The 24,177-nt window shown below is 33.2% G+C and overlaps 3 protein-coding genes and 1 long non-coding RNA gene across 4 annotated transcripts; 2 read left to right on the forward strand and 2 right to left on the reverse strand.

Moving 5' to 3' along the window:
• Window positions 1-1,649: 1,649 nt before the first annotated feature.
• On the forward strand, window positions 1,650-14,184 carry LOC149481056 (dyslexia-associated protein KIAA0319). Its single transcript, XM_089706192.1, has 14 exons — window positions 1,650-2,166; window positions 2,528-2,755; window positions 3,149-3,651; window positions 3,734-3,854; window positions 3,977-4,206; window positions 5,529-5,751; window positions 7,179-7,336; window positions 7,774-7,914; window positions 8,397-8,637; window positions 9,818-10,008; window positions 10,409-10,699; window positions 11,354-11,561; window positions 12,509-12,673; window positions 13,120-14,184. Exons 1-14 carry the CDS (start codon window positions 2,010-2,012, stop codon window positions 13,278-13,280), a joined length of 3,018 nt encoding a protein of 1,005 aa, XP_089562318.1. The 5' UTR covers window positions 1,650-2,009; the 3' UTR covers window positions 13,281-14,184.
• A 1,424-nt stretch (window positions 14,185-15,608) lies between these two features.
• On the reverse strand, window positions 15,609-17,452 carry LOC149481057 (androgen-induced gene 1 protein-like). Its single transcript, XM_089705834.1, has 3 exons — window positions 17,260-17,452; window positions 17,012-17,184; window positions 15,609-16,929 (listed from the first exon to the last, which is right to left on the reverse strand). The coding sequence occupies exons 2-3, from the start codon at window positions 17,156-17,158 to the stop codon at window positions 16,372-16,374; spliced, it is 705 nt and encodes a 234-aa protein (XP_089561960.1). The 5' UTR covers window positions 17,159-17,184; window positions 17,260-17,452; the 3' UTR covers window positions 15,609-16,371.
• Window positions 17,453-18,652: 1,200 nt separating this feature from the next.
• On the reverse strand, window positions 18,653-23,962 carry LOC149481058 (dynein regulatory complex protein 1-like). Its single transcript, XM_089705878.1, has 16 exons — window positions 23,332-23,962; window positions 22,896-23,083; window positions 22,474-22,709; window positions 22,187-22,393; window positions 21,930-22,097; window positions 21,483-21,861; window positions 21,203-21,291; window positions 20,978-21,103; window positions 20,773-20,892; window positions 20,579-20,636; window positions 20,422-20,497; window positions 20,271-20,350; window positions 19,865-19,999; window positions 19,491-19,593; window positions 19,196-19,359; window positions 18,653-18,924 (listed from the first exon to the last, which is right to left on the reverse strand). The coding sequence occupies exons 1-16, from the start codon at window positions 23,472-23,474 to the stop codon at window positions 18,740-18,742; spliced, it is 2,457 nt and encodes an 818-aa protein (XP_089562004.1). The 5' UTR covers window positions 23,475-23,962; the 3' UTR covers window positions 18,653-18,739.
• LOC149481059 (uncharacterized) lies at window positions 18,894-19,999 on the forward strand. Its single transcript, XR_016316929.1, has 3 exons — window positions 18,894-19,086; window positions 19,519-19,737; window positions 19,898-19,999. It is a non-coding gene; the product is annotated as an uncharacterized LOC149481059 (long non-coding RNA).
• Window positions 23,963-24,177: the final 215 nt, after the last annotated feature.

Below are 24,177 nucleotides of genomic sequence, written 5' to 3' on the forward strand. Positions count from 1 at the left end.
ACTTAAAATGTCTTTATGTATCATACATTGCACTTGTAAGATAATACATACACACATATATTAAGAAAAAACACTATTTTTAACGTTCATGATATTTTTGATGTCATTTTTGTTATTTAAACTAGTTAAAAAACAGTTTAAAAAAGTTCTGTCTTGGACGTCCGTGTGTCTGTATGTGCGGATCCTTTTTCTTGTTAACACGATAGCGACTGAAATACTTTACTAATCGAGTCTTTTTTTTTCTCTTACGCTTGAGTATGCTCAGGAATAGAACCCTTTCATTTTTCAGGGTCTGATTCGATGTGGTTTAATTGTTATTAAATAAACAAAAATAATAATTAATAAATATTTATTAAAAAAAAATTATGAGGCGTGCACTTTTGGATTTTCCAAATTATTTGTTACTTTTTTTTGTTAATTCACTAGCAAGTTTATTAGGATGTTTCTCCAGTATGTATAGCCGTATGTATAGCCTCGTTACCATTAATTCAGCAATTCTAGCATCCTAAATTCTGAAGTAATGCGCTACACTTTTAGATCAGTCAGAATCGACATTGAAAATCGAGAATTTAACAATAATTCCAAAAGTTTTCAAACTTCGGTCAAGTAAATGGTACATTGGGACGACAATAAATCTCATTTTGCAACCTTGTCCGCAGTCCGGAACATTGTTAAAATTGCAATTAAATTATTTTTTTGCTGTATGGTCGTGAAAAAAATTCCAAAAGTTCTGCAAACTTGGGGAAGTTTTCGATATAATATTTCATATCACGTATTAAATTTGCAATCAATCTAAGTGTACGGAACATTGTTAAAATTGCAATTAAATTATTTTTTGCTGTATGGTCGTGAAAAAAATTCCAAAAGTTCTGCAAACTTAACACAGATATCGGAAATATATACCGAACGGTTGTATAAATTTGCAACCTTTTTCGTTGACCGGAACATGTTTATTTATAATTATTTTTAATTCGTGGTCATTTTTTCGAGTAAGGTGGTCTCGGAATAATTACAAAAGTTTTGGAACTTGGTTACAAACTTCGAAAACATCTATTCTGGTGCATTTACAAATTTGCAACCTCATTCAAATAATATTCAATTTTAAAAGATGTTCCGTACACTGAGATTGGTTGCAAATTTAATACGTGATATGAAATATTATATCGAAAACTTCCCCAAGTTTGCAGAACTTTTGGAATTTTTTTCAGGACCATACAGCAAAAAATAATTTAATTGCAGTTCCGGACTGCGGACAAGGTTGCAAAATGGGATTTATTGTCGTCCCAATGTACCATTCACTTGACCGAAGTTTGATAACTTTTGGAATTATTGTGAATTGAATGTCTAGACTGACTGGAGTATTTACTGAATGTAGTAACGCCAATTTCTGGCCATATAATATGTTGCAAGTGTATTAAATATACACATTTATAGAACGTTGATATTTTGTGGAACAGTTGCCAATTACAGTTGATAACCATTTTATAAAACTAGGTTTTTTTCAGTTTTTTTTTATACAAAAAACTGTGAAAAAAAACCTTAAAACTGATGTATAGATTATAGACCCTGATTGGTGTTTGGTTGGTGTTTGGGCTCTAGGCTCTACCAAGGGCTCTACTTGCTCTACTTTGATTTTTGACAGCTGACTGCGCAGCTGACTGTCACTGATAGAGATTCATACTGTTTGCCAATATTGATATAATTTGAATTAAGTATATCAAAAATTTTAGTGTATCAGTAGTACAGATAGTTTTACATACTTCTATTTATTTAATAAATACGTATAATTAAGTACGCTGTATATGTTGTGGAATAGTATTAGCTTTAACGTTAAATTATTTTATCTCTCTACACCCACTTGTAAATATTTCGTATCTACTCGCTTTACTTCCTCCGGTCGAGATAGAGATGTTTTTAATTTCGTATAATATTGTTATTTAAATTATGTGATAAACAAAGTGTTTGCAAAACGAGTTTATGTGAAATAATTATAGTAAATCCTTGTCAAAATGATTTATAAAAGTTATTTCGGTGTGATAATTGCTATTATCTTTGTTCATACAAGTTTTACTCTATCGCTATACAGCAAACCTTGGGGTGAAAAATATGAAAGCAATAGCTGCCCGAAACTATACCCCAAAAATTTTGATAATTTTATGCCAATAGGTAAGTTATTTATATTATTTTAAACTAATTTTCATAATGTGAAATGCTTTTGACAATGGAAACATATGTTTCAGTTAAAACACATCAAAATAAAGCTTATTTTTTTACCTTTTAACAAAATTATTTTAAAACCATTAATTAGACTCTTGGATATGGTATATAAATGTAAATCTTGATCTTTTCCAGATGTATTTATACAAAGAATAAATGAGAAATAGTATTATGAATATGATAAAGTTACTTCAGTACTTTTTTGGTAGAAATATTTATTAAAGGTTTATCTAAGGCAGCATTTCTTTTATTTTTAAATCTATTCATAAAACAATATATTCTGATAAAAACAAATCTGTCATCTTTCCAGGAAACCTATCAGCTGGAAACTATACAGAAAAAACAGATTTAAAGGGTCTAAAAGAATGTGTTATGGCATGTTGCCTTACTCATATCTGCAATATTGTGTTCATTGTTGATTCAAGATGCTTTCATATAGAGTGTGCGAGTGACGAACTTTGTCTACCACTGCCAAGAAATGGACGCAAGTGGGATAGCCATGTGTCTATGATACTTGTGAAACCAGTTTCACCTAATGGTAATGTTATATAACCTTTCATTTATATTTTCAGAACTGAATGATATCTTCCTGAACTATGTAAATGATCTAGATTCTAGAGGCTAAGAAAATATTTTTAGGGCCGATTTTTCAATGCTTGGATAAAACTTATCCGTCCAATAAAGTATTACACAATAATATTAAAATGTCACGTAAACTGTCAAATACGGGCAATTAGAATATGTTTTTAAAATGGTAGTTTTATACATTATTCAACGAATAAGTTTTATCCAAGCATTGAAAAATCGGCCCTTAGTTAAATATTTTTTTATCATTCAGTTGTGTTGTGTTTTAGTGCAGCATTTATAATGTTGTAAACTATATCATATATAAATATGTTCAATGAAATACTATGTAATTTTTATTTTATAGAAAATTGGTCTGAAATACTAAGCCAGTCAAGTTTTAGAGAAGAAAGTAATAACTTCCAAGATGAAGAACCTGTATATGCGTATTCTAATGGTAATAATGAAATTGCTGATGTTGATGAATCCAATTTCCTATCACATTTTATCAACAACCTTCCTACAATTGACGAAGATGAGTCCCAATATGAAAAATATACAAATAGTAATGATAATGAGATGATGTTAGCATCGCGGTTTCTGGAAAAGGTTGCATGTGAAGTAGGGGCAAGTGATTGTCCTTATAATGCAGAGTGCATACCGTTGGGCCATAATATGCATAATGGTATTTGTAAGTGCATATTAGGGACTGAAATGAATGCACAGGGATCTTGTGTGCCCATTCGTCGATCATATTCCAAAGGCCCAATTGATTCAATAGAACCAATTAAGAAACCAGAGGATATTTTGTCTCAAACAAAAGAAAATAAACCAGTTCAAAATTTAACAGTTTCCATACTATCAAAGGAGGTCAGTAATTCAAGTTTTTTAAGTTTAAAGTGGTTCATGTGATTCTTGGTTGAAATACTCATATTTTCACTTTTTTTTTTAGGTTCAACTGCCCGAAAATGAGGTTACTTTAGATGCATATACAATACCTGATGAAAAATCCACAATGAGTCATTATAACTATGTATGGACATTGGTTAGCCAACCCAAAGATACATTCACAGGTAAAAAAATTATGTTTAGTTGTTCTCAATTGATTTTTCTTCAGTAGGTACTGTTTATTCTTAATAAAAGAAAATTAAATAATTATATTAGTTTTCAAACTTATGAAACTCTATATTTCTAGGTAACATGAAACAAAACGGAAGCACAGTGACTCTAACAGATCTAACAGAGGGACAGTATTGTTTTAAAGTCACAGTGAACGGAACTAATTCATATGGCGAGGGTTACGCTAATGTGACAGTGCTGCCGCCGAAACGCATCAACAAGCCCCCTCAAGTGGTCATCACACCACAATCGCAGACTATTAAATTGCCTAATTCTCTTGCCGTTTTGGATGGAAGTGCAAGCAAGGTAATATAAACAGTCAAATAAGATAATTTTGAAAATTTCATCATAAATAATATTGTATAAGTATTTTCTAAATAGACCTTGAGACAATCTATAACCATGCTTGCCGCAAAACATTAATTTGAAATCGCATTTTTAAACACAATAAGCCACCATGTCTTATTTGTCATACATGTTGTATTTAAATATTTATCAATTCGATTACAAAAATGTATTAAATAACTCTATTTAAAAAGGGTCAATGGTCCTTTATAATTTTATCTCACTCTAATAACTGAGCTGCGACTCACGACCTAAATACGCCCTTTTGCTTCATGCAAATTTTTAAGATAAATCCTCTATCAAAGTGTTTATTATTAAATAATTAGATAAGTACTTTTTAGTGGAGTACTTATTATATTAGGTACTCAGTTAATTTCAATATATAAATATATAGTAACATACAAAATTTAATAAAATTTCAAAAAAAAAATTAGCTCTATTATTTATTCTCTATCTATTTCATATATATATATATGAATACAAGTAAAATTTATGGTGCAGCTATCCGAATTTGTATGGATAAAAAAAATTGTATGTAATGATAAGATGGTTACAATGATAATAGTTTCAATTGAAAAATTCATTACCCACATTTGATAGCAATCATGATATTTTTTGTAATCAACTGATCTTTGTAACAGCTTTCTACATTGTTCTATGAATGTAGATTTAAAGGTCAATTGAAAGTGACTTTATTTTATACAATTAAGTGATGTATAAATTCATCAGTCTCATGTTAAATTAGTGACAGAGAAAAGTCTTTTTCTCCATTTTATTATCATATACAGGGTGTCCCACTATCGGTATACTAAGCGCGAAGGGACTTGTATTCTTGCATACACTGATCACTTAAAACATACTTAAACAACAAAATTACGCCAAAACATTTTTTCCAGAATTTTTCCTTAAAATTCATTTTGTCTTCTCTAGCTTCGCGCAGCCGGAATATAACGCTTCGCTAATGTGAGCATTTTGTCTTGACATAATTTTAAACGATAGCTCACGTGCGGGTGGCAAAATTGCGCGGGTTGCTTGTTAGGGGTGTACAGAAAGAGTTTTAAGAATTCATCTATTTGAAAAAAAATGCATCAGGAATTTTATAAGTATTTTTTACGTACTCAGCGTATGTAAAACTATAACCTCCATTGAGCTTAGAATACCGACGGTGGGACACCCTGTATAAGTACCATCGACGATACCTAAGAATCTGGATCAATTTAAGTAATTCATGTTACCTAATTGATATCGAAACTATATAAACTAAATTAGTAAACTATTTTTAGGACGATGATAGTATAATATCTTGGCATTGGGAGCTGACTTCTGGTCCCATTGGCTACCAACCTCCATTAGAAGACGGTGCAACATTAGTACTAAAAGACTTGAAACAACCAGGAAACTACACATTTAAATTGACAGTGGAAGATTCGGACCATGTGAAAAATTCTACAACAGCCAATATAACTATTTTAAATCCCACAGACTATCCCCCAGAAGCGAATGCAGGTAACATTAAGAATTTGAAATATGTAGCTTTGCACATTTCAATATAGCTCTCAAGTACAAAATTATATTTAACGCATTTGATTTTGTTTTGATTAATAGAAAGTACTAGCTTTCCGCCCGCGGCTTCACCCGCGTTTTCAAAGAAAAACTGGGAACTATGCCGGTTCCCCCGTATCCCAATCCATACGAAACCTATCCTATGTGTTAATCTAAGATACCCTCTATATGTGTGATAAAAATTTCATTGTAATCGGTTCAGTAGTATTTGCGTGAAAGAGTAACAAACATGTACCTACATACACATACATCCATCCTCAATTCCTCACAAACTTTCGCATTTAAAATATTAGTAGGATGCAAGTAGATATAAAAACTAACTACATTATAAAACACATTATAGTACATGATAATATCTTATCATTTTAATGTTTTATTTACAACATATTCCACGAACTGATTTATCGTATAGAAAAACTATTATCAAAGGGACAATTATACTTTAATCCATTTAATTATTTATACAAACAATCAGCGGCGGCCTTACCCATTGCGAGGCTCCGGGCGGCAGGCCCTTTGCGAGGCCCTTTGCTCTTCGTGAAATGTATGTGATGCGAATGTAGGTCTGGTTGTTTGGTTTTGGTATTTGTCATGTTTGAGGAGAAATGATAAAGTTATACAAATGAATAAAATTTGAGTTTTAAAATATTTATATACTAGCGGTCCGCCCCGGCTTCGCCCGTGGTACATATTTCGCAATAAAAAGTAGCCTATGTCCTTTCTCGGGTATCAAAATATCTCCATACCAAATTTCATGAAAATTGGTTCAGTAGTTTAGGCGTGATTGAGTAACAGACAGACAGAGTTACTTTCGCATTTATAATATTAGTATGGATTTATACATAGAAAGATTTACCAAATTAACAATTAATACAGAGATGATAAATTTTAAAATTGATGTATGCGGCTTTTCCTAAGGCTAAAATCTTTAATTAAAGCACAATAATCCAACGAATGAGCTACGTCATTTTCGATTGAAAGAATAGCAAGGGCTGAAAGCCGATCTTGTGTCATTGAATTCCTCAAATATGTTTTAATAATTTTAAGCCTCAAAAAACTCCTTACAGCAGACGCAACTGTCTCAGGTGTGGTGGCAATAATTCTCAGGACTATTTCGATAGTGGTGTAAACTTCAGTTAATTTGTTTTCTATTATGTATTTCAGCACCGAGATAATATCGTCGTTTCCTTCATACACACGCATGAACATACTCAGTACACGCGCACACATTTTCATTTTTTTAAATTTGCTTGGGTGGGTTGTTGCGCGAGGCCCCTGCAAGAGCGAGGCCCCGGGCGATTGCCCCGTTCGCCACCCCCTAAGGCCGCCGCTGCAAACAATAAATAAATCACGATTGTATATATTTTCAGGGCAAGATGTAATCATATACCTGCCTAACAATAATTTGACATTAAATGGTTCTCTTTCTACTGACGATCACGAAATAACATCATGGGAATGGACGAAATCTGCTGAAGACGCAAATAAAGCAGTTGATATGCAAAATACTCATTCGCCCTATTTACAGGTATATAAATGTATATTTTAAAGTTTAAGTAAATAGGTACTACTTAAATTAATCTAATTCAAAAGTATTTTCTTGAAAACCGCCAATACCAGCACAGTATTTAATTCACACAAATTATTTGATATACAAATTAAAATAATAGATCACCATTTAGAACTATGTATTACTAAGTTTTGAGAAGGAAGTGTGGCAACGTCGCATCTGTGTCGTGTCGATAAGAATTTGAGTACCTTACTGTACTATCTAAACTCTAAAGGATGTCTTGTATAAAATAATGAATATTGAAAATATTTTCTCTGGAAATTAGACAAGGAAATTATTGCATTTTAAAAATTGCAAAATTCCTTACCGAAAATCAATTTTTTACAGATTCTTTACTATAGTGCAAAAAACAACACACTACAACATTAATTTACACAAAATACTCGTCTTTTCAGTTATCGAACCTGTCGGAAGGCATGTATTCGTTCGTGCTAAAAGTGACAGACTCGTCGGGACAGTCGTCGACGGCGGGCGTGCATGTGTTTGTCAAACCGCCGACAAACACGCCCCCTATAGCCGATGCTGGGCCTGATGCTGTGAGTTTATAGAAAAAATTATTTATCTAAATGTATAAAGCTGTATGTCATTCTTCATAATCAGTAAGTAGGCTGTGTACTTAAGTCTACAAGACAAAGCAATGTGTAAAGAAAGATTGGTATAAAATATTTGCTTTATATTTTTACCAACCAATGCACAAACATTCGTAATCTTGCGATTCTGTAGTCTTGAGATTTTCATTACTAATTACAAGTTTATAAAATAAACAGCCATTTTCACAGGGACAATGCCTAAAATTTACTTTTATGAATATGTAAGAACATAACCGCATGCTTACTGTTTTCTACATCATGTGTAAATATGTAAAAACCCTTTTGCATGAAAAAGGCGCGAATTTATTTATTCTATTTCAATTAAAACATTTGATTGTTTTTCAAATATACAAAGAATGAAATAAAATATATTCTAAATTGTAAATAAATAAATTCGAGCCTTACAAATGGTGCGTGATTAATTCCAGTTCATATCACTGCCACAAACATGGATCGTGCTGAACGGCACTGGCTCGCGCGACGACCATAAGATAGTCGCGTACACCTGGCGTTGCCTGTCCGGTCCCACTAACTCTAACATTATCAACTTTAACGAGTCCATAGCGAACGCCACGTCACTAACTAAGGGACAGTACGTGTTCTCGCTCACTGTGCTAGACGATAATGGCAACACTGCTACGAAGAATGTCACTGTCACTGTCACGCAGAGTAAGTTTACAATTTGTAGAAACATATTTAGTCCTCTGTTAGATTGTTTTAGATATTGTATGGAAAAAAATGTCTGTAATATGCATACATGAAAATAAATAACTTAATTAGAACCCATTCCCTAGCTAAGTTTAGAGTAGTAGTTATTTTCTCTGCGGATGTAAATTCTGTTGCATATTGAATCATTATAAAAAAAGAAATATTTTGCAAAAGACTACAATCCTATTAGCGACCACTACAAGCACACACCAGAATACAAATCCTATGTTCTATTAACCTTTAGTAATATATGATTTTCCAATATCATACACAACCATAGAAATCTAAATAACAAGACACATAGAAGTGCTATAATGTCATAATTCATATGAAAACCGCTGTCGCCAAAATCAACACATTCAAACCGAAAGCTAAACAGTACACACAAGTAAACTATGCCTTTTATTGGACAGCTTGATTTTAGTGAAAACTAACTTAACTATTAAATTAAGCTTTTGAATATGTATCCTAACGCACGAATTTACGGTTTATTTTAGAATAACATCCCTAAGTATATATGAGACTTTTTGCTCCAATACGAACAAACGTGATAATAAGAATGGTCGACTGTGTCATTCATTGTTATTTCGATTACTATGGTGACACTCGTAATACTTGTAAATATTCTATAATTTTAAGGAAAAACGGCATTATTTCTAAAAAAAAATATTTTCCGATGAAATATTATTCCTTTATAAGTATAATTACAACTTGTGGAAGAATTTCCGCAATGGGAATTGCTGAAACACACCATGTATACACTCATACGTCTCCAGAGCAACTGAACAGTGACGAATGCACTGGTGATGTGCAAATCACCTGAGTGGCGACAAGGTCACGCACGCTTACGACTTCTAGTGTCTTGTTATTTAGATTTCTATGTACACAACCATAATTTTCTCTTTAAATTTAACGAAATTCATATTATATACATACACATTGCATGAATTCAACCGTTTTCTTTAGATGGGTGGGACTAATATAGCTTTTATTTTTAGGAAAATCTTTACATTTTTTAAATTTCTGAAAATAACTGCAAATTGATGTACTTCCAACACTTAAAAATCTACAGTAAACTAAAGCATGACCTAGCAGAAATACAGCATACCTGTAGCAATTATTATTTTATTCTCTTTCATAGATAAAAATAGTCCACCGAAAGCTGATGCGGGCGGAGATCAAGTACTGACCTTACCCTTGCCTGTTTTAATTCTAAATGGGTCGAAATCTTCTGATGACTTTAGAATAGTCTCTTGGAAATGGACGAGAGTCGCCTCTGGTTTAGCAGCGGGCACTGTTATATTGGATTCCGATAAACAACCAGTATTAATGGTAAGTTAAGTTTTATATAAAAGTATATTTCCGCCTGCGGCTTTGCCCGCGTTTTCAAAGGAAAACCCGCATAGTTCCCACTCCCGTGGGATTTCCGGAATAACACCTATCCTATGTGTTAATCCAAGTTACTCTCTATATGTGTGCTAAATTTCATTGTAATCGGTTCAGTAGTTTATGCGTGAAAACCATACATACATACATAATTACAAACCTTTCCTCTCTATAATATTAGTATAGATAAAAAAAAAGTATCATTTTAACTGTACTTTTGAAACTCCTTAATACCATTCGACAATTAAACATGCAAAACCTGTAAATTGCTTTAAATAGATTTTTTAAACATATAACCATAAAAGTCTTCTTTCTCTTATGCGCCAAATTATAATACATATTTCAGCTCACGAACATAGAAGCCGGACGGTACGTGTTCGAACTGACAGTGACAGATGATCAAGGAGAATCGAGTCGAGATACAGTTAGCGTTCAAGTGAAGCCAGACCCGTTAGAGATGAAGCTTCTAGAAATGACCATAAACACTCCCATATCGACGTACACTAAAAGCCAACTGGATACGTTAGTGCAGAAAATGTTGCTTCTACTAAAAGAGGGAATGAAGGTCAACGTGACTGAGATACGCGGGGAAATCGATACCGGCAATACGGTTATCATCTACTTTTTGTCTGAAAAGGTATTGTAGTTTGTCATTTTGGAATATGTAGGTGTGGAAGCAATAGAGGATACTAGATTTCCGCCCGCGGCTTCGCCCGCGTTTCAAAGAAAAACCCGCATAGTTCCCGTTCCTGTGGGATTTCTGGGATAAAAGTAGCCTATGTCTTATTCTGGGTTTTCAGCTTACCTACATACCAAATTTTATTGTAATCGGTTCAGTAGTTTTTAGTTTTTACGTGAAAGAATAACAAGTATCCATCTATTCACACAAACTTTCGCATTAATGATATTAGTACGATCCTATTGTTGTTTTTTTTTAAGCTATTGCATAGCTTCTATCGCGGGCCTTGAGCGCGGGGACCGAATCCATAACTAAAAACCTCACGCTCCCCACTCCGACGGGCTCGGAGGTGTGGCTTGAAGGCATAGCATGCAATAGCTTTACCGCGGCAGTCCCCGAGTGCCACACGTCTTTTTTTAAGTGAAAACTTCTTTAGCGGCGTTGAGCACTTTTTCTGTAATGGGTATAAAATCTTAAACTCGCGTCAGGACACGTGACCTGATCGAAAAAGCGTAAGACGGATGGATATCAAACATGCTCAAACGTTAATAATCAAGTTTTCACTTCTGCCGGCACTCCCGGAGTGCAACCCGTCTTTTTTTTTGTAAACAGGGTGAAGCGATGGACGGTTTGACCGCGTTGCAACAGTCCCGCAGCGCGGCGGTGTCGTGCGGAGCGGCGCGCGTGCGGCCCGTGCGCTGCCTCAGCGCGTGCTCGGGGCGCGGCGTGTGCGAGCAGGCCACGCGCACGTGCCGCTGCGACGCGTTCTGGATGCAGAGCCTGTTCACGCAGCTGCAGCCGGACGCGATGCCGGACTGCGGTGAGATGATACAGTGTAGCTCCTACAGTCACGTGGTCTGCCCATGTTGTATAAAATCACTATGCAACTTAAATACAATCAGTCGATTATTCATCGTCAACTTTCCACTGCAGGGAGACGATGCCTCCTTTGATGGTTCAATAAATTCATTTCTATTATTTTTTATTTTGTGCAATAAATAAAATGCGGTAACCTATAAATTTTTAAAGAATAGAAAAAAATCGATCACGAGGTAGGATTCGAACCCGCGTCTTCTGCTTATACAGTGGTGGACGTTTAATTAGAAACACGTAACTCGATGAAGTAGTCATCAAATTCATTTAACATTTATGTATTAACGTATTAGAGATTAAGTATTATTTCATATGTAATAGATCACCCGTTTATCTAGTTTTATAAGAAATTGCTTGTTTTAATCAAACGTAAGCTTAAATTAATAAAATTAAACAACTTTGAGTGAAGTCTGATTTCCGAGTATTTTCAGTCTGGACAACAAATTAGAAACAGCATGGTTCGAGTGTTCCAAAGTCTAAACCTGTTGAAATGCCGCCAATATTTTTTTCTTCTACAAATATTTGCACCGTTTTTTAAACATTCCATCTAAAAGTTTCTGAAAATTAATTTGCTTTGCAATATAAATGGGTAAAAGTAAGATTTGTGACCCATCAACAAGAAAAATAATTTTAAGTTTACATTTTGACAAAAACTGGAGTTTCAGAAAAATTGCAAATCATTTAGAGTGTTCGATAAAAATATATTCAATGCAATAGAAAATATGACCTTGAATGACGCCTGTATGTTTTTTTATCCCTTTCACACCAACTTGCCAAGTTAGGTGTGAAAAAAACATACAGGGGTCATTCAAGGTCATATTTTCTTGTTACAAGTTAATGTTCATACTGAAATCTCCAGTGTATTAGATAATATAAGCTTCTTGATGTTATCAGACTGGTCGGTGGTGTACGCGAGCGTGTGCGGGCTGGGCGCGCTGTGCGCGGTGTGCGGCGCGTGGTGGGCGTGCGCGCGCCTCGCCCGCCGCGCCTGCGCGCCGCGCAAGCCGCGCCGCACCACCTACCGCCTGCTGCCGCGCGCAGACCTCGAGGAGAAGCCCTGTGAGTTCACTAGCTTTTGTCCTAGCTGATGGGTCGTTTGATGATAAGGATCATGGCCATCTGTGAACATTTTTAAAAGTGATTGCGCTGACCTCACGGACAAGCCGTGTGAGTTAACTAGCTTTTGTCCTAGGTGATGAGTTGATGGTAAGTGACCATAAACTTCCGTAAATGTAAAGGTAATGTATCTGCTAATGTGTTGCTAAAATCATATGGACAATGACAGGAATAAAAGTGACTGTCAAAAATGAAGAGAAAGCAACAGGCCTCCGGCTCCAGCAGCGCTATATACACTAGCTAATAAATAAATTTTATTTTTGTGTTAGCACACACTATCTATACTTAATACAAAAAAATTCACATCACACAACATGCGCTTTTGTTTTAAATTTACTTGTTTCCAAAATTACTTAATATACTTAATTATAAAAATCTTAATTTTTCAGTCACGAGCAAAGATCTGTCCGAAACGGACACGGATTCTGACGTGCTATACGAAACGAAAAACAAAATGACGTCATTCACGTCACGCGCCGCGAACGGTGACGCGCAAACCAACGGATGGAAGAAAAATGGCGCCAAAATGTCTCGACGGATCAAAACGTAGCTCCGTCGTATCGTGGCTTATGTCCACGTGTACTTGATTGATGCATTCCATAAACGGGAACGGACACCACATTGCCATGTTAGTTCGGTGTCGGGTCGATAACCGTTGTGAATGCAGCCACAGACCGTATTAAACTAAATAAAGCACTTTCTCTTTTAGAGTATTTCTGGAAGTATTCGTAAATTTATACAAATGCTAAAGTAGACTAAAACAACCCAAATAGTTCTTCAAAATAGAGTTATTTAAAAACAATCTTCATTAAATTGCTCCAAAAAGAAAACTTCTTACTTTATGTAGTTTAATATGTGGTCTATGGATAGTTTAATTAGATCAAATGAATAAAGAAGAACTCTAGAAAAGTTACTGTGAAGTGTGATTGACTCTTAGCTTTTAAAAGCTCTTTGACACAGATGTGAGATTCTTAAACATTTTGCATCGCTTCATCGTACTTCAAATACATATTTAAGGTTATATGTATTAAAATTAGCATTTCTATGCACAATGTAAGGTATTGTCAAGGTATTTGATTAACCCAAAATTATTATTTTTACATTTTATATATGCTAACGACTAGCTAAATTTGATTTTTGTTATTTTTCTAGTGAATTATTTTTCTTTCACGGTATGTACATATATGCTTTAATCGGTAAAAGTATATGCAATACCTGTGCGATAGATGTATGTATGTACTATTACTTAAACGAATGTTGATAAATCTCATTAATCAAAAAAATTATCAAATTGATTGGATAATGGATATGTCCATAAGAATAAAGTGCGTCACACACGGTGAAGACGTTGCCCGAAATTTTGTGGGTCATATTTTGTAACAGGATGGCGGTTCTACAGGGGTCGTAGTACGCAATGACAAAAAGAAAAATGATGGTCAGAACGCTGATACCGGATACCTATCTTAAGATAAAATATTATAGTATCTTCACCGTGTGTGACGCGCTTTATACCTACATTATAAATAATAATAATAACATGTTGATCTGTAAAATTGTTGTGTCATGTTACTAAAATAAATTCGACATAAGATAAAAAAAAAATATACAGACTTGAAAATTGTTATATTAGATAAAATAGTATAAAATAATGACGTTGATGATATATTCCATAATATTTTTGTAATATATGTGATTATAATTAATAAGACGTGTTAGTAGTGCTTTGTAGAATTCCATAAGCTAAATGTGTAAACGTATGGATTAAAGAGAATAAATTAGTAAAAAAATAAGTTTTAAAAAATTTGGCACATTTTTGTCATTTAATTTTTAGCTTAAGAAATGCACAAAAAAACTGATATGAATTCCATTAGTTATTTAACTGGTCAGTGGTCACATAAATAAAATTTTTGACTTCGGTATTATTTAAATTTATTTTTATGTTATACAAAATCTTATATGTATTTTTCTAGTATTGTACTTTGTAGGTACTTACATATTATAATAATCGTGTTTGTAACGTTTAATATTATGCAGTAAAGATAAGATAATAACAAAATATTGATTAAGGCATAATAAGTAAGATAAAATTTTCTATATTAAAGTGATGTCATGATTTTTATAATTATCCATTAAAATGTTTAATGATTTAAGTACATAATAATCGTGGAAAAATGTGACGTGTCTGGCTTTATTTATTAGCTTCATAGGTACTGAGTTCCGTATTTTTATGAAAAAATTGAGGTAATTACTAAAGAATTCATAGATACATAATTCGTGATACTCGTCGATTTTTAAATAATAAAATTAATTTGAATGTCTTATTTGATGGTCCTAACAAACATTTAAAATATAAATTTGAAGTAATAAAAATGTTATACTGCGTATTTCTACCACGAGTCAGTTTCAATGATAAAAAATTACTTATATTTAAATAAACTAGTCTTAGTTTTAAGTTAAATATTTTTTATATTATTTTAATGGTATGAGTATTATTAATATTTATTAATTATAATTATAAAATCATAATAATATGTGATGACAGCTGTAAATGTATTTGTACTTATTTTACTGTGTAATGCATATTACCAATGTTATTTTTTTTATTTATTAAAATCATATTCTAGATTTTTATCTTTTATTGCTTTACCCATTTTGAATTTTGAATATACTTATCAAGATAAGTAGACACTAGACAGGTAATGCTTGGATTTTATCACTTCATATATTTAAATTGAATGTGTAATTAATATTATGAATTCGGCTCTTATTAAATCAGGCCGAAAACTTAAAAGGAAAATGCTTGAGTACTTAATAGTTTTAGCTATCAGTTATCACACTTACAATAGGTATAAGGTAATAGAATAAAAATACAAAAAAATGTTGTATAAAAAATTTATTGCTTTGTTCACCAATTTGCAAATTTTCTAGCAATACTATAAGAAGCAACTTACGTACATAATAAATCACTGGTACTTTATCCATCTGGAATGATGCCCACCACTAAGATAAACTATGAACACTAACTGGCTCATCATACATACCATTGCCACTACAATATTTTTGTTATTAAAGAATTACATGTGCTTTATAATTTCCAAGTAACATTTCTATATTTAAATTGTGCTTATTAGAGCTATTACATTAATTGTAAAAAAAAACAATCAGTTTAAGGCAATAAAATTGCTTAAGTAGGTAACAAATATTTAAAACCAGAGAAATAAAATGAGGACTACAAAATTAATAATCTCTTTCATTGAAGCATAGTTAGTCCATAGATAGCATCCTCCTTACATAACACTTTTAAAGCCACTCAATCTCAACACAGTTCACAAATCAAAAGAAATATAAATATTGAGTATAAAAGATAAATATTAACTTAAATATATAAACATGTTAATTTAAATAAATTAACTGAGTTTATCATTTATACAATGCTATTGAATAAAAATCAATAATTGTAACAATATAGATATAATCACATACTTATCCAAGGACATCTTATCCATTCAAAAATCAAATATGCCAAACCACCCATTTTAATACTAAGATTGCCCATCAAACACTATTATTATGAAAACTTTAAAGCTATCTGGGCTTGTTATAAAAAGTAAGCCAAAGCTAAAATTTAATTAAACTATAAATTATTTGGCCTTCTTCTTGCCAGACCGTACAGTAGATTCTACTTCTTTCGACCATACATTTTTATTAAGAGTTTCTCCGAGAGAATACAAAGCACTAGCAAATCCAAGACCAAATATATAGAACATTATCCTGACAGGCCAACTCATCACAGAAAGTACAGGATAGACCCAGCTACCAGTCTTAAAGAATATGATGTGTATCCAAATGGCATACCCAAGCATAAAAATAGAAAGTATAGATAACCCTATTTTTCTATTGGGATACATTCTGAAAGAGGTAACAAGTTCAATCACTATAAATATAACAATATTGGAATGCATTACATGATTTAACCAAAATGGAAAGTATGCATCCATAACTTTTGGCAAAATGAGTTCTCTGTCCACTGCATATATTCCCCAGAAAGTTATTCCCACAAACATAGACAATGGAAATGCAAGAGAACTAAATACAGTGTCTTTAAGGCGCCTTATAAAAGGTTTATTAGATGGCATTGGTTCATCAGTACCTATCAGATCATTAAGCAAAGCAACTGTGAAATATGCAGTTTGAAGCATCTGAAACAAAAAAATATAATGTTGATGTTAAACCATAATTTAAGTAAAAAACAAAAAGAAGTATACACATATTAATACTTACTGCATTTAAATAAGTCAAGTATTTAAATTTTCCGCCAAAAGGGGTTACAGAAGTTGAGGTGCTAGGCACTCTTACATACATGAAATCATAATAACAGCCGTAAGAAAACTGTATTGCTCCAAGTAAATGGAACAATATTTTCCACATGTTTAATGCTCGAGTTACCAATTATCCTGAAATTGAAAGATTATCTAAGTAGTGAAATTTCATAGCACAATTATTTTTCTTATAAATCATATCGCATTTACCTGAAATATTAATTTAATATTAAAACAAAAAATGATCCTATTTATTGTATTTGAATTTTAACAGTAATCACTTATTAAACTTAGGAAAAACGAGCAATGATTAATATAAAAAAAAAATGTGTGAATGAAAATAAGAAGATTGAAATTTGGAAATTTTAGTAATGATGTCAAAACTCAAAACTCAAACGTCAATGAACGTTGACATTTGATTTTGACAGGGAATTAAGGTCTAACCATTGAGGTATTATTACTAGAGAGGGCACCACGAACAAAATCTGTGCGACAAGCGCGGCAGCGCGGGGCGGCTAATGAGTCATACACTTTGTAGATATTCTGCCTCTTATTACTTATAAATTAAAACCAATAAATGTAACAAATAAATATTGTTTATCTTATTAAAAAAAATATGAATAAACTTATCAATTAAAACCAATCAATGTAACAAAAAAAAACGAGCTTGAGACGATTGACTCTAACTCCTGTTAAAAAAAGTGTAGTAGCGATGTCCTCTCTAGTACGTAGTACATGTAACTCAATGGGTCTAACCCAGTCTAACCTCACTTGGTGTTAATACGCGGCAGCTGCAGCGTAGCGACGCGATGCGACCGCGACACAGCCAAATACGTAGAGTCTGGCCAGCCAAAGCTGAACTCAGTAAAAGGCGGCAAATTTAAAAAATATGGACCTGGTAACATCGGTTTAGTTAGGAAAAAAAATTTTGTTACTTTTGATATTCTTAGATGTGATCATAGTAAGGGTAGATTAGGTACACAACAAATCAGCATATAAAAGTTATTATAGGATGTGGTAGCCGTGTCAATAAAACATTTGACTTACATACATTTTTTTATTTTTATTTACTAATCATTGTAACTCTTTGTATTTACTAATTATTATAAATAAAAGCTGCCGCACAGCATTGTTTATAGTTTTACCCATATTTCAACACTAAAACCAATAAATTCGCAAATAATTTGAACCTTTTTCAACAAAACTGACAATTAACTACGCAGAAACGCCATGATAACATCCAGATAGTGTGGCCGCTACAAAAAACACTGGGTTCAGCTTTGGCTGGCCAGACTCTAGTTGGTTTCATTTCAATCGTCTTATGTTATTGTTGATCATAATATTAAGAGTACCTATAGGTACGTAGTAGTCAGTACTAATAAAATATAATAGAAGAATTAGAATATATTATATTCTGTAGTATACTTAGGTAGTTACTTCTAAACGAATTCACTAGTAATTTTGTCTCCGTTTAAAAATCTGGTCACTTAATTTCTAATTTCTATCAATCATAACTATAACCACAGACTAATAATAATATACTACGTATACAACTATAACCATTAATATACTTACTAATAAATCATTAAAATAGGTAAAAAAAAACAATAAATAACCACACATGATTATATTCAAAAAATAAATGTAGCATTTAAACATTATGATAAAAAGGCGGATAAAACTGAAATGATCAAATAGGTGGTAATGTTGATAAATGTGTCATGTCTTCAGTTGCTGCGGTAAAAGAAGGCAAAGCTCGTTGCATATATCGCGGCTGTGATGACGGCAACTTGGGTAAAGCGCCACGCACTAGTCGACGCAGTGCGGCGTTCTTTTGACGTAATCGTAAAACGTCATCGTGTATGTGCTCACGTTCTGTAAATTTTATAAATATGTATTTTGCTTAATTGAAATGAAACTTCGTGCAATACCGTCATGTCATGGAGGAAGGCGACGATTTTGGTATCTTTGAATCTTGCCAAAGAAGTTTCACTTCTGACACGTGTGCTCGGCACACGAGTCGATTGATTGAGTGTGGTATTTATGGTAACCTATTTACACCTAATTACTTATAATAATAATGGTTACAGTATTATAATTTATAACCCTATGAAGGGACTAGCTTTAAGGCAATAATAGGAGTTACCCTGTAAAATGTTTAAGTAATTGTTCAGTCCTGTTATGAGACCATCCCAAAAACGATCTTTTTCCGAAGAAAATATATTTTTCCACTGTGCCCAATATTGTTCTATTTCATCGGCGGATAATTTTCTTGAAGAAGTGGAAAAATCTGGAGGTTTTAAATTGTCTCTGGAATTAAAAAAAAATCATAAATAGTAAATTGATATTTAAAACCATATACAGTAAGTTTTTTTTAATTGAACATAAAATCATTTAAAATAACGGCATAATTTTATAAAGGAATTTAGCAGCTAACTTACAAGATTTCATACAGCTTTTTCTTTTCAGGTGGAACGAAAATCGACATGTATTCATTGAGAGCAGTCAACACTTGCATTGGTTCTATTTCTAAAAAATGACCCACTGAAAAAGACAATATTAATATACTATATTATTATGTAGATAAATGTGTGGTCTGTTTACACATTCATTAAGTGGTTAATATAAATTAGTCAAAATCCGTCCAGCGGTTTGGGCTGTTGGGACAAGGAAATATACTTTTGATAGGTAGTAATATTTTTTATACACCTGTATATGTTATGTTATATGTGTTATATTTTTCGAGTGCAGGTATACAACATTATAACCCTCATTCTTTCGCAGTCGGGTAAAAAGTGAAACAAAATCTATTTACATGGACATAAAAATGGGTTAGTTTGTTTTTTAGCGGATACGAGTGTGGGTTGAGAGGCGACGGTGACGCCGCGCGTGCCCCCGCGCCGGGCTGAACCTCCCGCGTCTGAAGACACTTCAATTATTGGAATATTACCTGTTGATAAACAAAAATAATCTTAAAACAATCTGTTTATTTATACCCATTTTGTACTATAAATACCTACAAGACAAATTAAATACCAATATTATAATCGAAGATCTAAGTCATAGGTGTGAAAATGCCGCTTTTTGTGTGCAATAGGAAGTGGAGATATTTTAAAAGAAGATCAGAAATTCCAAAACTATAATAAGTAATTAAAACACACTACGTCTATACATTATGTCTATACATACTTGCAATATACATAGGTTTACATTTTACTTACTTTTAGGATCGCCGCATTTTTGTAGAATTTGATCCGCTTCAGCTATCAAAAGTTGATCATCGGGAGTAAGCTCGTTTGTCCTGAAATATGAACAATTAAACATTTTCTCTTTATAGATTTCAAATTTATTTTATAATAATTAAATAACTACCTAAAGCCAATAGAACGAGAAGTGCTGGCGGAAGCACTTCTGCAGCTTGAACGTTGTCTCATCGAGGATCTATCGCCTAAAGATATCGCTAATAAATAATTGTACTTATTACGAATTACACTTGTCACATATTTTATAAAAAAATAATATTATATACCGCGTACGCTTTTGATACTCATACTTGCGTGTTGAGAAATTTCTTCGTGGGCGTCCACCTAAAAATCAAAAGGTAAAGTATAAGTAGGATATAAAATGTATTAGGTAAGTACATATTATTATATAAAAAGACTTGATGATGAAACTTTTTACAATCTTTGCTAATAAGCTTTGTTTCGCTTACAAAAGGCTTACCGCTAAAGGCTCCATTACTTCAGAAGTTGTTTCAAATCCAACACAGATTGGGCAAAAAGCATAATTCAAAAAGACTTTACATAGTAATTCAATGTCTTCTTCGGCTTGGATTTCGAGTGCCTGTAGAACAGAAATAATATTTTAAATTATGTTAAAAAAAGATCGTAGGTACCGACTTTTTAAATGTTTGTTTTTATGGTTTTACCATGAATATTGAATCCAAAGTACACAAATTCCTTGAGGTTAGTTGATATTTTTCTATCAATTTTAAAAGACGATCCTCCACCAAAAATCCTGTGTTATCAGCGACCATTTGGAGTATGTGACGTACCTGCGCAATAATGATATTTTCGACTAAGAAATTGTTAAATTTTAAGCAATAATAATTGTACTCAGTTATGTGATATTATTAGCAATATTGAAGACGTACCAGTCGATCCTTTGCCTCCTTTGAAACTGTATTCTTTGGATCCACACTATTCGTATCTAATGCTGGTTGTTGAGTGATTTGATTCGACTCTACACGCATAAAAATAATTGTATTAAATTATATGAGACATCAGAAAACGGTTATTATTAGTCCTGCTGGGTTTCATTAGTAATTTTATGTTGTTCTTATATATTTTGATATTTACTCCAAATTACAAAAAAATTGTATGAATGATTATGCCCCGCTATAAAAGGATACATTTTTTTGAAAGCAAACTTACCATTTCTCGCTAGAGGACTTTTAGGTGGTGGTGGTGGAGGAGGCGGCGGAGGTTCTGCGAGGATATGCGCATGCAAAGCGACCTCAGCCTGCCGCAACTGTTTCGATAGTTCCAAACACTGTGCCGCGTTCATACGCCATACTTGGTTGAATTTATAATTATTGACATGAGAGAAGTGACGCGACTTTTTTTCCAAGTCGTCCATCGCTTGCATGAGCTTAACTACCTCGGCATCTGCTCTTATCTCTTCAATAGCGCCGTCTTCTGCTGCTTTTCGTATTTTAGCACGAAGTGTATTTGCGACATCGGACATTTTATTCAGTTTTCGTTTTTGTTGAGATCTGACGAAAACATTTTCTTCTTCTCGTTTTTTCAGTACCTAATAATAAATAATGATAAAAAACCTATACCTTAAGGTATTAAATATGTAAGAACTTTGAATCTTACTTGATAGTTGTATCCTATTTTCTCCGTGTTGATAAGACAAGTAGCTTTTAATTTTTCCAGTTCTTTTTGTAATTCTTGAATTAACGACTCAAGTTCAATTTTAGCTTCACGATATTTTGCATGGTGGTCCCACATGATTGCCTCCACTTCTTGTTTGTAATCTTCCAGCTAAAATACAACAAACGCTTAATAATAGATCACACGTATCGTATTGTTTGATCGGCATGTAGGTATCAAGCATGTTTTTAAGTACCTACCTGTTCGAATTTATATTCCATGTGTGCTACTTCTTCTTTGTCTCTTTGCTTGTAGAGAGCTTCCCATCTTTTGTTATTATGATCAACCATTGAATCACGCTCTATATTTATTGCATGTTCGATTAAAGCCAATTGTTTTTCATAAGCTCTCTGCATTATAGTAATCTGTTTCTCAATTCTTTCCGAAAGTTCTTTTATATCATTATCCTACAATATAACAAAGTATTTATTTTAGTGTGAAAATTATTTAACATAATTAAATATTATTTAATATATTCGATAGCTACTTGTTTTTCCAAGTCTTCATAATAACTTTCGTCCATTCTTTTAAGTTCTAGCTTTAAGTCAGCAATAAGATTGTTCTTCTGCTCCAATAGTTCATCACATCTCTGTTTTTGTTCTTTTATCGCCGCATCAATGTCCAAAGGATCCCTTATCTTTAGCATTTCGTCCCAGTTAGCAGTAATGGCTTCATATTGTATTTGGGCTTCATTTGCTTCAGCTTCAATTTTCCCAACAGATGCTACCCAACACAATAAATAATTGTCTGATTTGCAATAATAAATAAATTATAAAAATACGTACAAAATATTCATCAGGTAATATCAGAGTATATACGCTTTTGATATATTGATAACTGATACAGTTACCTAAGTACCGCGAATTTGAATTTTGATCAATTTGAGCGTTTAATAAGGGAGGCACCTACTTAACATTCTTTCAGAGAAGAGAGCTCGCCGAATGACCTCCCGTTCATCAGTGGTGACTTTCACGTTAGTCACTTTAGCTGCACCATCTAAAGCTAAACGCTGCAGTTCTTCTGCTGCTAAGGACGTTGCCTGCTCTATGGGTCCAGGCTCCTCCTCTTTGAATGTTTCCTCAGATGTTTGTTCAGCTCTGTAGGTAACACATTATCTTAATTCTGAATTAGATTTCATTGTTTTCTCAAGAGGGTACTTAGGTACTTTTTTTACATTAAATTCGTCGGTAACTGTTGTGTATTTTTCTGCAGCAGAGTATATTTTTGCCATAGACTAACTAGATACTCATTATTGATTTAAATTTTAGTTCAAAATTCATTGTTGTTAATTGATACTTATCGTTAAAGACTGTATCCTAACAAGAAATGAGGTACCTACACATACCGTTTTAAAGCTTCCTGTCTTTTCTTAATACGTAGAGCTCTGGCAGCCTTTCTTTCAACAGGATCTTGTGAAGTAACTTGTGGCTCTTTAGGAGCCAAGACATCCTCCTCCTCGTCTTCGTAGCCACCGAATTTTCCTGCCATATTTTAAGCTATCTGCCCACTCCACTTTAGAAAATAATTAATGTCATGTAATACGACTTTTTATATGTTGATTCGAATGTCGCGTGGACGTGTTTCAAGAAGAGGAGGACCGCATATTTATTTTTAAGACGTGTACAATGCATAACATATCTGTATAAAAACTCAACTCAAACAAAATATGGGTAATCAACAGATTCGTGTCCATAGCAACCACTGCAGTATAGATAAATAAAGTTTTTCATGGTTATAGACAGAATTGTATACTTGTATAATGTATAGTTGATAGTGAGTTGATACGAGCGATTTGTGCCCATTAAATAAAACAGTTAAACCCACGTTAATCTTGCGCTAAACAAAACTATTTCTGTAGTTAGGTATCTTAGATCATTAAGTAACTTAAACTTACTTAATGATCTAAGGTAGGTATTGTGGATTGAGTGGAATAGACCTCAAAACCACTCAAAAAAATGGTTATAAAAATTATTTTCAAAGGAATCTAAGAGCTAGCGCGCACGAGCAACTTTGTCTCCGCAACTATTTTGTCTCTCCCATCAATTGTATGGGGAGTTGCGTCGCTACGTGCGCGCACTTTCATACTAGCCCATGGGTGGAGAGACAAAATAGTTGCGGAGACAAAGTTGCTCGTGCGCGCTAGCTCTTACCACAGAATCTGACTGTATGAGCGTCAGCACGTACCTAATAA

The sequence above is a fragment of the Colias philodice genome, chromosome 17, assembly GCF_061535455.1.
Source record: "Colias philodice isolate Cphi_HAF_F1 chromosome 17, ilColPhil1 Martin Lab GWU primary, whole genome shotgun sequence".
Lineage (NCBI taxonomy): Eukaryota > Metazoa > Arthropoda > Insecta > Lepidoptera > Pieridae > Colias > Colias philodice.

What these genes read in the sequence shown, in the direction of transcription:
- LOC149481056 (XM_089706192.1), top strand. Translation starts at nt 2,010, where the DNA reads ATGATTTATAAAAGTTATTTCGGTGTGATAATTGCTATTATCTTTGTT. An exon ending in GAAACCAGTTTCACCTAATG is followed by an intron (nt 2,756 to 3,148) that starts GTAATGTTATAT and finishes TTTATTTTATAG; the next exon opens with AAAATTGGTCTGAAATACTA. An exon ending in AGACCTCGAGGAGAAGCCCT is followed by an intron (nt 12,674 to 13,119) that starts GTGAGTTCACTA and finishes TTAATTTTTCAG; the next exon opens with TCACGAGCAAAGATCTGTCC.
- LOC149481057 (XM_089705834.1), bottom strand. Translation starts at nt 17,158, where the DNA reads ATGTGGAAAATATTGTTCCATTTACTTGGAGCAATACAGTTTTCTTAC. An exon ending in ACTTGACTTATTTAAATGCA is followed by an intron (nt 16,930 to 17,011) that starts GTAAGTATTAAT and finishes TTTTTGTTTCAG; the next exon opens with ATGCTTCAAACTGCATATTT.
- LOC149481058 (XM_089705878.1), bottom strand. Translation starts at nt 23,474, where the DNA reads ATGGCAGGAAAATTCGGTGGCTACGAAGACGAGGAGGAGGATGTCTTG. An exon ending in AGACAGGAAGCTTTAAAACG is followed by an intron (nt 23,084 to 23,331) that starts GTATGTGTAGGT and finishes TGTTACCTACAG; the next exon opens with AGCTGAACAAACATCTGAGG. An exon ending in AAAATGCGGCGATCCTAAAA is followed by an intron (nt 20,000 to 20,270) that starts GTAAGTAAAATG and finishes GTTTATCAACAG; the next exon opens with GTAATATTCCAATAATTGAA.